Source organism: Chroicocephalus ridibundus, chromosome 1 (genome assembly GCF_963924245.1).
Source record: "Chroicocephalus ridibundus chromosome 1, bChrRid1.1, whole genome shotgun sequence".
Taxonomy (NCBI): domain Eukaryota; kingdom Metazoa; phylum Chordata; class Aves; order Charadriiformes; family Laridae; genus Chroicocephalus; species Chroicocephalus ridibundus.
In genome coordinates this window covers 32,523,074-32,536,229 of record NC_086284.1, presented here as the reverse complement: position 1 = coordinate 32,536,229, position 13,156 = coordinate 32,523,074, and the positions used below count along the sequence as shown (strand labels likewise).

Below are 13,156 nucleotides of genomic sequence, written 5' to 3'. Positions count from 1 at the left end.
TGGCTGTGAAGGAAACAGCTTTAATGTTTGCTAAACAAGCAGCTGTGCTTGTTTGAAGCTGGTCAGCAATTTGGAAGGCTAAAGCAGTCCCAGAATAGGGATTCGCGAGCGCAGGTGCAGTGCTCAAAGGTGAATGACGGATGAAATTTATTACAGGGATATAAAAAGGTTACCTAGATGATAGGACTGGTCATAACACCTTCTGGAAAAAAAATGTTCCAGACTTCACTTCTGATTTACATCTCAAACGATTTCAAGCAGCTGAAATGAAATACAGGGCAGTTAGCATGAAATTTATTTAGGAAAAAAATATTTACCGAAAAAATCATTGAGGTTTTTTTCTAATTTTTTTTTTCAGTCTTGAAATTTCATCAATATTTAGACTACGCATGCAATAGCAATGGGGGGGGTTGCATTTTTATTGCATTACTATATACGTTTTCTATTTTCCTGGACTACTTTGCCCCGTTTGTTAACCTCAGCTTCATGTGCCGAGCATGATAGGAAAATTCTTTTATCAGATAGAACAGTTGATACGTTCATGCTCAGGGTTTCTTTGCCGGTTCAGCTTCTTATTCACTAATTTCCTGATGTAGCAAGTGTATCTTGTGCTTGAAACCTGGCATGCTGGTGGCAAACATCCTGATCCTTTAGGAGCGACTGCAGGGAGGCCCAGCTGAAACAGCAGAGGACGTGTTCAAGCAAGGGCTGCTCACGTGAGTAAGGATTTGAGTCATCAAAGCCCCGAAAGGACTGGTAAGGAGGAGGGAGCTGCTTCACCAAATGCCTAGTAGCAGGAGATGTAAATACATAACCCAGATGAACAGGCTGATTTTGTGGATCATATGCACAGCAGTTGTGCTAAATTGGGTGGTGTTATTTGGAAAGCACAACAGCAAAGACAAGACGCGTACGGAGAGCTCTGGAACACAGATGCTCCGGAGCAGGATGTTGGGGTGGGTATATGAAATCACAGAGGTGCAAACAGTGTTTGTTCTCCGTCTGAACCCAAAGCGGAGTATTTTAGCATTAAAAAAAGTGAGGCTTTTTTAGGTGTGGCAGCAGTCTGTGTGACGCACGAGGTGGTGACATAGCCACCATTGAGCGAGGGCAGCTACTTCTGGGCAGCATGTTCCCTTGCACCTCTTGCGTTGGAGGCAGGAAGACACATTTCAGGCTATTCTCTCCGATGCTCCGATTTTCACCTGCTGCGTAGCCAACACAGTATGCTGCAGAGAGCGGCTCAAGGGCTGCTCGCCATGGTGGGGGTCCACCAGCCTGTCAAGGCCACCAGGCCCCACCCCAGGAGCGCGTTGGAGGCTCATATCTTCTACCACCCTTCGTCTTGATCAAGGTATGATGAAACGGGGCCTTGAGCCTCAAACACGCCGCGGGGGTAACTCGATATAAACGTGCAGCTGCACTGACCTCCTGAAAAGGAGTGAGTCGCACATTTTGCAATTAGGGTGAGCTAATTGTATGTGCACGGGCAGTTGCCACAGCTCAGCTGATGGGTGGTAACTTATTAAACCACTGTAATGTGAGCGCTTTGAGTCATGAAACCATACCCAAAGTGTTTGCAGACTCAGGGCCTGAGAACCCGTTGCCCTCCTGTTCCGTTACACCGTCATCTCGAGGACAAGGAGAGGAATTGAAAACCTGTGCCATACAGTCCGATGCAGGATGAAGTTTCCCAAGGGATTCTTAAATTTCTAGCCAGAATTTCAAAGAATTTTACAATGTTTACTTTTTAAATGACCTTGAATCAAAATATTAATTTTAAGTGGGAATGTTTGGGAAAGAAAAAGTTCTGGAAATTTTCAGAATAAACACTAATTCTTGTAAAAAAACATGAAGAGTCATAATCAGAAGGCCTAATTTTCCCCTAAGTCTCTGTGTCTTGTGTTTCTTACCTGTTAGGGATCTCTGCAGGCCTAGAGCCATCCAAAAGGGAACCTGTCCAATTTGGTGGAACTGTGGCCGGAGTATTTTTTTAGATGTAGTGTACTTTTAGTCTGTAGCACTTGCTAGTTTCTTAGAAGCTTGAAGAGAAAATTACCTGCCAAATGCATTCATTCCTCTGTACTTGGTCATTAATTTTGTGCGCGCATGCGTGTGACCGGGCAAAGAGAGTTGAGAGTTGAAATCAGCCTGGGTTTGTTGTGGTTTTTTTTTCAGAGCCTTCCCGATGCCAAACCTGTTAGCAAGGCTGATGATGTGAGCTTCGACCTGGAGAGCATAGCTCAGATTCTGGTGAAGTCAACGGGATCTTGCTATTGATCTTCAGACCAGGATTTCAGCTCACTGAGATGGACCCAAGTGAGGGGTATGGTGAGTCCTTGGGGAAGCTTTTCTTTTAAAAGACTTTTTAATGAAACTGGAGATAAAACCATTTGTGCTCGGGGCTAACGCCCTGCTGAAGGAACTGGGACACAGACTCTGGAATAGGGTGCTTGTGTGTGAGAGCAGATTGAGTGAACTAATGGAAACAACTGTAGAAAGTGGCCTGCCTAAATGGTGGGAAGTAAAGAAACAGCCCCTCATAGCCAGGACGAGAGGGGTCTGGGCTCCGGTTGGGTGGCTGTCACACTGAAGTGGAGGGGGGTGGCACCACTCTGTGCTCTGCAAAGCAGGGGGACCTCAGGGCTGCAGCTGCCTTCACCCACGTTTCCTCCCCCGGCCTCTGCTGCCCACGTATCTCTCCTCCGAGGGAATAACAGGATCACACAGAATCACAGAACTGTAGGGGTTGGAAGGGACCTCTGGAGATCATCTAGTCCAACCCCCCTGCCAGAGCAGGGTCACCTAGAGCAGGTTGCACAGGAACGCATCCAGGTGGGTTTTGAAGATCTCCAGAGAAGGAGACTCCACCACCTCTCTGGGCAGCCTGTTCCAGTGCTCTGCCATCCTCAAAGTAACATTAGAAAAATAGCCAAAAGACTCATTTCCCAGGACTTCTTCAGGCCCCTGTCCCTCCACAATGAAGGGTGGTGCCAACGGCAGTAGATACACACTGACTAATGTGTGCAGGGCTGGGTAGAACACCTTCGTGTGCATCCCTTCTGTTTGTTTGCTGCCTGCTGTTATGCTCAGCGTTGCCCTGGAGATCACAACATTTTTGGCAAACACTGCCATGTTCTGCTCCCAGCGGAGCCCTTTTCCCTCTTCCCTTGAAGGAGGGGGTCATGCTTAGAAAAAAAGGGAGATATCTGGTGCTGGCCTGACCTTCGTGGTTTTTTGTCACATTTCTAAATGAATTCTAGGCAGAAACATCCCATGCAAGGTTTCAACTTGGGGCAGTTGTCTACATTCACACTAAGAACCAGTGAATAAGTGTTTTGAGGTAGCCTCAATTATAGCTGTGAGAATGACACCAGTGTAACATTTAAAGTGTGAACATAAAATATGGCAAATCAATCAGGGTATGGAACCACACTCGGAAAGTATTCAGCTGATGATGTTCATGATCACACATTAAAAAAAAAAAAAAAGAAAAAAAAAAGAAAAAAATCACATGTGGAAATTCACTCCTCCAGCCCATGGAAAGAGATGCTTTTCTATCTCATAGTCTACAAAATTCCCTCACCTACTACCCAAATCGCAGTTAAAAGGAGCTTAATTTATTCCTTTGGAAAAAAAAAAAAATTTTACAAGCCGTTATTCCTGCTCAGCAATCACACAGACATTAAATCTTATTGCAAAAAGAGGGGGGGAATGCCTCTTCTCAGCATTACAGCTGCAGCTGTTTGACAGAAGTAAGTGACTTCATAAACCCTCCTGATTTGGCAGTAGGAGAGCGGAGTTTTATGCTGTCTGCTGCACAGTCACAGGGGCTGAGAAAGCTCTGCAAAGCAATCTTCGCAAATGTTTCACCTCAGTTTATAAATACCTTTGCTTCACCGTGTTAATGCCTCTTTTGCTTTGCTTTCCATTCACCTCCACTGGATCATCTAACAAGACCTTTTATTGCTTTAAAGTGATTGATCCCACTGGTCTCACATATTTTTCTTCTTTTTTTTTTTTTTCCTCAACAGAAGATACTGCACCTTCATCTTTCCAGTGGTTTGTTGGCTTATTATGGTAAATGCAGTAAAGATTTAGCAGGCTGTCTTTATTTGCAGCGTAATCAGGCTGTATACCTTCTCATGAAAGAGTCCATAGTTAAGCACTATATTTTCTCTGTCTCTCTCAAGTGCCCACGCCATAAAGAATTGCTTGAAAACACGTTTTCCTCAGCTGTGACGAAAATAGAGAGATTTCTGATAGTTGTCTTCTCAGCCTCCACCTTTCTGTATTCATTTTGAGACCTTATTATTTAAGAACGAATTCCCGTTCCTCCAGAGCAACTTCTGGAGATGTTCCCAGCTCTCATTAACATGACTTTGATATGGATTTGATGTGAGAAGGTTATTCAGTACTTTGCAGGAACGCCATCTCCATTGGGAAGTCGTCACTGATGTAAAGTCAGCAGGAACTCTCGCTACAGTAAAATCTCCAGGATTCACCTTTCAAGTTATCTGTTATTTTTATAGCACCATTACAGCTCATTGGCCTTGCTCGTTCCTTGGCCAAGCAGCCTGCTGTTTCACATTGCCAGGAGATTTTGCAGGATTTGTCTCAGAGCATATCGGACTGGGATATATGTATCTGAGGGGAAAACTGCCAATGAACATATGAGTTCCTCTATGATGGTCTTCAAAAACTAGTGGGCTTCATATAAGTCTCTCTCAAATTGTCGTCCCTCTCTTTGTAAAGCCATGTGACTACAGATGTTTGTTATCTCAATGCCATCCTAAAAGCAAAAGCAAAAAGAAGTGAGTGAAAAATAATGCTCCCCAAGCTTTCTGGGCATGATTTTCTAAGCAGAAACTTCCTAATCATGAATGCTCATCTCTGATTTAGTGTGAAACACCTTCAGTTTTGAGATACATCTAGTGGAACCTAGTTAAATACTGCTGCAAGCTGTCTTGGCAGGAAGCCTTGGGTAGCAGTTTCACCTACTCACTTTTAAGGGGCACTTTCTTCCCTTAAAAGGGGACTTTCTTAATTTTTTTTAGTTGTGTTTCTACCAGGCAGACCTTTTGTAGCTGTCCTCAAGCAATTCAGCTTCCCCTACCCTGATGGGCAAGGGTAGGACCTCAGGGAAATGTAATAACCAGACGCCTCTGGAGAGGTCCCCATGGCCCCAAGGGGAGTTTGTGGTGGCAGCCCTCACTGAAACATCACTTCCATGCAGTGTCCCTCATCTGTGATGCGACTGGGATCACCAGTGAGGCAGGTGACCTTGACAGCTCTGCCCATTGCACACCATAAGAAATTATGAAGACTTCCCAGTCCCTCAGGTGTGGCATGGCCGGCAGCATGAGAAGTGCTGCTCTAACACCTGGGAAATGCACTGCGTCGGGCAAATGCATTCCTTAATCCAGTCAAACCAACATCGTATGTTGCAGCTCACGGAAAACCCTGCCTGCTGTGTGTGGAAAATAGCTCAGTGGAGCCAGTTTTCCCCTGAGGACATGTAGAGCTGCTGGCTGTAGGACCTTGCCTACCGCAGGGGCAACCTTCTGCCTGGCATTGAGCTGGGCCAACATGGGTTTGTGAGCACTGTAAGGGGGTGCACATCTACTATGCACGTTTACACAACCACTAAAAGAAAACATTCCCCTCTACCCCTAAAAGAGGGAGGAGCAGATGGTAGAAGCAGAGCTTTAACTTGCAGTGGTTCCTCAGCCTGGTTTGCTCTGGGAAAGGGACAGCACAAAGGGAGGAGCATCTCAGTGCTGGGAATGAGCTTTTGGAGGGGAAGAGGACAAGACATCTTCTTCTGGCAGCAGGATTAGCCTCTGTCATCCTAAACTTTATGTGCAAATGCAGTCTCAGTCACAGCTTATGCCTTCATGAGGTCCCATGCACAATGAATGCTCCAGGGCAAGCTGTAGGGGAAGGGGGAACCTTCTCCCATTGCGTGTGGTGCACACCAGATTTTGGCACCTCTTACCTCCTTCACTTGATGTATTTACACTTTTAGTTAGTAGCAGCCTGTGTTTTTAGCTGAGAGGAAATTGAGTTTTAATGTTATTCTTAAAAGCATGAAGGTTCAGACCTATTGTGGGTTTTACCTTTGTTATTAAAAACAACAAAGAACCCAGTTTTAAAAACTCCATTTCGCCTAGACAATCCCAGCTTCATACTGGTAACAACAAAAAGGATTTGCAGTTGAAGGATTAAAATGCGGGTTAACATCAAAACTGGTGCTGAATGACTGCCCCAGCCAGCAACTAGAAGGCGTTCGTTATGGAAATACCGAAGCTAGCCATCCAACACCATTCTTGGGCCCTTAGGTATTGTACGATAGTGGTTGTGGGTCTGCTGTGGGCAAGGTGAACTCATTGCTCTGGTACGTCCCCGTGCCAAAAAGCCAGGGAGTCCTGAGTCAGGAGGTTAGCTGAAAAGCAGCCTTTTTTCATGTATATTTCCAAAGTTTCCTTTTTCAGAAAGATTTTGATGTTTCCTTTGAAGGTCACCTTTCAAATCTGTTCTGTAAAGTTGCCTTAGGTATAAAATCCTTACTCAAATATATTAAAAGGTCAAATAAATTGCACTAAGTAAACAAGCTAGTTCTGCTAGCTTTTGCAGGTGTCCAGCACATGGGAGCTTTAGGATACATGTGTAATAAAGAATAAAAACTTGACTTATCTCCCTCCTTTCAGTAAAAGCGGGCAGCAACATACTGAAGGAAAAGAAAGTTTCAGACTAAAAATTCTTTCCATTTTAACTTCAGGAAATAGGGCCCTTGTGAGCTGAACTGATAGAGAGCAACAGCTCCTGCAGTACTTTGCCATTTAAGAGAAGGTAACGGGAATATTTGCAGAGATTTGATTTTAAGTGTTTTCAGTTGCAGGACAGGAGCAGATCCTCCCTGCAGCTTTCATTTTTCAAGATCCATATGTTTAGACAGATGAGTTAATAGAGAACCTCCCCCAGAATAAAAACAGCATGGCCTACTCGTTTCAAGGCTCTCTAATTTAAGGCTTAAAATTTTCCACTGCTCTGGGTTTGTTTCATGCAGATGTCACTCAGTGGTAGCCTGAAGTTTCAGGATGTTTCTGATGGCCCAGCTTTTATTTTCGAACCTTAACGTAAAATTGATACTATCCACCAAGTTGCTTTGCATTTATGGAGAGGCCAATTTTATGAAGGCTTCCTTAGAGAAGATACAAACTACTTTCTTCCATCTTTTATTTTACCAGAGGTGCAAACCTGACCCATCAAACAGATTCCTACAGCTGGTTCTTACAGACAGCTGCCTTTTTCTTCAGCAGGCTCAAATTTTAGACCCCGGCCCGCTGCCAACCCTCAACATTTTTTCTTAATCTCCATGCACCCTGGTAGACAAAATTTCCACTGAAGGCAGAGTGGCAGTGGTGGTGCTCTGGTCCAGGTGCTGGATGCTCTCCACGATCAGAGGGCCAAAATCTGGGAGTCGGGGTAGGAGTGCCAGAGCTCCTAACGTCCATTCGTGGTAATTCAGTGCCTCCACCCCGACTGACCTGTTTTATATTTTTCCAGTATAAATTCTCGGGATAGCTCAACTTCTGGAGGAATAAAATGGTCATTTTAGAAAGTGATTCCTGTGGCATTCCTTGGGGGCATGAAAGCCTGAGCTGCAGTTTTTCTCCAGCGGCTCTGCATGTGGTCAGTGGGGAGCAATAGGAACAGTTTATCTGACCCATCTTTGGGTCAGATAAACTTTTTTCATTACTTTTATAGGATGAACTGAATCTGGAGTGCCTCTTTCTCTCTGATGACCCTAAAGGAAACGCGGTTTGAGCAGGTCAGTCTTAAGGAAATCTCCATGGGACAGATAAGCCCCACCTCAAGTGTGTATCCATCTCTCACCTGCTGTTTTCTGAAACGGTTGCATTTGGAAGATATCTCCTAAGACACATACCACGGAGAATGGTGGAGTGGTTAATAATTTCTCGCAAAGTTACTATTCCTGTGGAAAAAAAATAAAACAAACCCTCCCCAAGCCCCTCGTGTAGTTCATTCTGTGGTTTTCTGCTGCAAAGCCACTTTCTAACACAGCAGGTGCAGATGCACGCGGAGCGCAGAACTATCGTATTAATAAAATGGAATCGCCTAAGCATATTTCCTCTGAGCTTCCAGAAAGGTCTTGGAGGCAATTCCTCACTTGAAGAACTTCAAATTGTCCGTTTGTCAGTATTTAAAAAAAAAATAATATCCACACAAACGAGTATTGATGCCTACAGCTTGCAAATAACTTTATGGAGGGTGAGGCAATTTTTTCCAGGATCACTCTTCGTATTAATTACTTTAAAAAATGTTCATTCAAAGCTATTAGATCCAGGAACAATTTCAAAATATCAGTGACTGCAAAATGAAAAACGTGCATGCTGGCACATTTGTTCAATCTGTGGTGGCAAGCAGGGACCCTGCTGCTGTTTTATGCGAGTTCTAATGAAAGCCATTTATCTCGTTTCCGTCACCCCTAAGCCATTATTTATGAATCAGTCCTCGGATCTCTCGCGTAAGGAAGAATGAGTCACTCTGGTACTGAGAACCGATCGCTGATTTGTATCAGGAAATCAGCAACCAGAAAACAAGCATATTAACTACCATTAGAAATGTCATCTAGCAACAGCCACCCATTCCATATTCCTCCCCCGAAATGTGCAAATGCCCCGGGTGAAGAGCCCTGGGCTGAGCAACCGGCAGAGATGCCTGGCGGCACCACCCCTGAGGAGCAGGACGTCTCCAGGTCTTCGGTTCGCCTGTGGCCAAAGCCAGCGACGCCCGATGCTGTGCTGCCGCTTGGCCTGCCGTGAACTTGCGGTCTCTGTTCTGTTCCCCCGGGATGGGTCTCGGTATAGCGGGAAAACAAAGCCTGCGGCTGGCACCGCTGTGGGCAGAAGCGATGCACCGTCCCCCTGCCCGCCTGCGGGAACCCTAGCAGGGCTGCCTTCGTGCCGTCACTTGATGTGACTTGCTCTCGGTACAAATTAAGTGTCGCTGGGCTGATTTCACAGCAACTGCACTGTCTCGCCCCGACGGCAGATCCAGGGCAAGGGGACCACAGGCGGATGTGCAGTTCTGCTGATGCTGCTCCTCTCGGTGAGGGGCGCCGAGCCTGCCTCCCCGACCTTCTTCCTCCGCCCCGGGCAGGGCAGCGGCACCATAGCACAGGGGCAGGAGAAACTTGCACAGTCAGAAGTTCTTTTTATTATCCCGCCCTGCCAATCTGGCTCCTTTTAAGGACACTATTTTCTTTTCCCCCTTAAAGAAAATACCATGGCTGTTTTGCAAATGGGTTGGCTATTTTAACTTCTTAGCGTGATTTATATTCCATTCCCTGCTGGCTGCCGTCGAGATTGGCCCAGTCCAATCCACTACACATTTCTGATTTAGTGCTGTCCTCGCGACCCCTTGGTAACTTCGGCGCGGGAGACAGGATGTTATCAGAAAGCCGGAGTAATGCGTAGCTGCACCTGAGCACAGCCAGGGCAAGCCGCACACTGCTATTTCAGGAAAGCTTTTATACCTTGTATTTTTCCTTTTCAAATGCACTCACGTTGCTGCTTAAAATACCTAATCCCTGTTTAAAAAAAAATAAAAATAAAAAACTAAGCCCTTCTGTTCACTTTGGCAGTGTGTAATTAGGGGAGGGCGAAAACGGGGACATTATTACAGGGTGTCTTTGTGGAGGCTGAAGGGGCAAGGGGTTTGCTTGTGGGTGCGATGCCAGTAAACAGCCAGTCGGGCAGCGGGGCGATGCGGCCACCTGGATCCCAGGACCAGGGTGGGAAGAGGCCCCTTGCCCATCTCCATCTTCACGCAGACCCTTTGGCCGAGGAGGCTCTTTGCAGCCGTGCTGCAGGAAGAAACAGTAACAAAGGGCTCGCTGTCACAAGCAAAGGATTTGCCCCAAATCCTTGCGAGGGTGTCACTTTTCACCAGAAATTAACACCCACCTTTTAATTGCTGAGGACTAGCACCGTCTAATGGGCACTGGGGCACAGCAGAAAGAGTTTTTCCCAGTGCCTACAGGGGATGAGCTATTTCAGTGCTGTCCCTCCTGTTCCTTGAATCTATTTTTTTTCTTCAAGCCTATGCCTATGTGTTTCGGGACCATTTTATAGAGTGATTTTTTTGAACCAGTTCGTCTGAGAAACCAATACCGATACCATAAACCAACAGAAGGAAAACAACGAACAAGTGGAAAACGGGAAAGTCAGGATTGTCAAGAAGGAACTGAAAAAGACATAACCATAACAATGAATGAGAAGTATCAAATACTGGCTGCTAGCACGAGTGAGTGTCTCTGGGACATAAACCAAGAGCTTTCCCTCAAAAACAGTGAGTGGAAGGACGTGCTACTGAGGGCTGCCATTTTGAAGGGACTTTGGCCAACTTGTTGGCTTAGAGCTTATTTTTAAGGGCTTGTTCATCTGAATTTATGAACAGGTTATAATATAAATGGATCCCTTGGAATCCAATTTACTTCAAAATCAAATCTGCAGCAGTGAAACTACTCGCAATTAAAGGGGTCGGTTATCCGTGACGAAGGGTCTGAGGAAACGTAGCACAGAATTTATGTAACCTCATTGTAGAGGGGAAGGGGAGAAAGTCCCAGAGCTCAATGGGCCATGATAATGGGTTTTCAGTGAAAAAGGACCTAACTTAGCATCAAATATAACAGGAAAATCAGAATCCAAAGTGAACTGTATTCCCAGCGGTATCTAAGCACGTGCTTTCGTACGAGTAGATATTAAAGTAGTTCTGGGAAAGAAGAGGAAGAAAATAAAACCTTCGTTGAAGTGGCTGTATTTCATCATGCTAGCATTTGTTTGTACAAAAAATAAATGTCATTAGCTTTGTTTATTTTAAATTATGAGCAATGCAGAAGTCTTACTGGAAAAATGATATTGCAGAAGTGCAACCTGTCGCTGTACTCTCATTTTTGAAGAATAATGTCTAACAATTTCATTTGATTTTTAACACACTCTTTTCAGGTCATGCATAGCTTCCAATATCGCCCCTTCCATCTCTAGGTGTATTTATTCCTGGTGAATTCTGAGATGGATGTTTCTGGAAACGGAAAATATTTGGACTCAAGTGTTCAAAGGTTGCTTCTGAATCTTGGTGACTGAATTTATGGATGAGTTGTATCTTGACTTGAGATAGCTTGGATTTGATTTTTAACAAATTGTGGACAGTCACAAAGACAGCTGGAGTCAGTATATTGATCTAGCACACGTGACAACAGTATTGTGCAATATCTCAAATTCATCACCAAGATGCTGAGAAACCAGAAGTCATAGGAAAATTTTGTTCACAAATATTTATCCACCAGATGAAACTTTAACTGGTTAAATTTTTGCTACTTCAGTATCCCCCACCTTCCCATATTGCGCTGGTCTGTGCTGGGAAGGTTGGTATAAAAGTAAAAGAGCAGATTCTCACTTTAGCCCAGCAATTGGTGTCTACTACTGGTAGGGTTTCTGTGGCATGCACCTCTGGTACTAAAAATTGGATAAGAACTGCCATCTTGTTCTACATGGTACACTCAAGACTCATCATAAGGTAAAGACCTTTTGGGCAATGCCAGCGTAAACTGACTTGGAACAAGACAGAGAAGACATATTGGGCTCCAACAACTAAACCTATGAATTGCAAGCCCATATCTAGCTTTTTCTTAAACTTCTTCCTGGGTAAATATGCATGACCATCATATTTGTCGGAAAATTGAGGCTTTTTTCAGGTATTTGTTCATTGGGTCTCGTATGCTGGATATATACTGTGTCAATCTGGAACAGCCGTGGGCTCTGTGGGTTTGTCGTGTTTCACTTGCGGGTTACCAGTCATCTCTGCATCTTGTGTTGGTTTTTGGCTCTTCTAGAACTGGAGAATAGCTTTATAGTTTAAGACTTCATGTGCATTTATAGGAATTTAGACATATAAAGCTGTCTTCTGAAAAAGCTCTAAATAATCTTTCCAGGCAACTCAGCATGTCAGTAAGACTTCATTCTGCCAAAAAGTGTTTTTATCCCCTGAATCCCTGTGATGCAACTACACTGAACTGTCAGTAGCTTTCTATTTTGCAGGCTGTAGCCTTAAATTACTTAACTGAAAATTAATGTAAATGAAACTCTTCCAGTCCGCATGGCAAGACCCAGCATGTGCAATTATGGGTGCAATCCACTGCCCTTCTGCCAAAAGCCTGAAATGAGTGTACTTCTGTCTCTCTCTTACTTGCTTTTGCGTGGAGAGAAAAGGGATGCTGCTGTAGGAGAGGGAGCAGGAGAGTCTGTTCTACTTGTACAAGCCGGGAAGTCGCTTCTGCTAGTCGGGACATCTTGCTGTGCAGAGCCATCTCTCGAAGCGTCTCATGCCTCTCCAGCCATGGCCAGGCCACCCTCTCTGGCCTGGGCTCATCTGGGCTGAGAGGAGATAGATTTCCACTCTCTTCTCCTTCCTTAGGGCTTTTCCCTGGAGCTTTTCTCTCTTCCTGCAGCTCCTGAGCCCTACCAGGCTCGGACACCTCCTTCTCCTCTCCCGGGCTCTGCCAAGCTGGGACAGAGCTCCTGGCACTGAAGGTTTGGGTGTGGGAAGGCTACAGGGGGCTGTGGGGAGGATGGGGGGCTGCGGCAGCCTGGAGGGTGCGGAGAGCCCCTGCTTGGTGCCCGATGGACACAAGGAGAGTGGCTGGACCAGCCATCAGCCTTCCCACCTCCCATCCTCCTCCAGACCTGGAGTCTGGAGTGGGAAGGAAATCTTTTTAAACCTGGTTTGGCTCCTTCCCTCCCTCTTCCCTCTTATCTCTGGCCCCGCGGTGGGTGGCCGCCCGCCCCAACAGCCTCTTCAGCCCCCCCAGGGTGGCTTCAGCATGTTGAAACCTGCGGGTCCAGGGAGGGACGGGTGGGTGGGTGCAGAGCTCGAGGATGCTGAGCCTTTTGCACAAGGCGGTGTAAATCCTCCCCTGGTCCCTGCTGGGAGCGGGCTTGCCAAGGCTGGCCCGTTCGAGGGGGAGGGGTGCGCGTGGAGTCAGCCCTCCGGGGGCTGCGTTATAAAGCTGGCTGCTGAAGGATTTTACAACATTTTTCAATGTGTAATTAAAAAGGAGAGAAAGGGCCAG

The 13,156-nt window shown here is 45.7% G+C and overlaps 1 protein-coding gene across 1 annotated transcript; it reads right to left on the bottom strand.

Moving 5' to 3' along the window:
- Window positions 1-4,528: 4,528 nt before the first annotated feature.
- On the bottom strand, window positions 4,529-12,739 carry DLEU7 (deleted in lymphocytic leukemia 7). Its single transcript, XM_063322772.1, is given in 3 exon segments — window positions 4,529-4,792; window positions 12,278-12,461; window positions 12,639-12,739. Coding segments are annotated over 3 exon segments (492 nt in total). The 3' UTR covers window positions 4,529-4,585.
- Window positions 12,740-13,156: the final 417 nt, after the last annotated feature.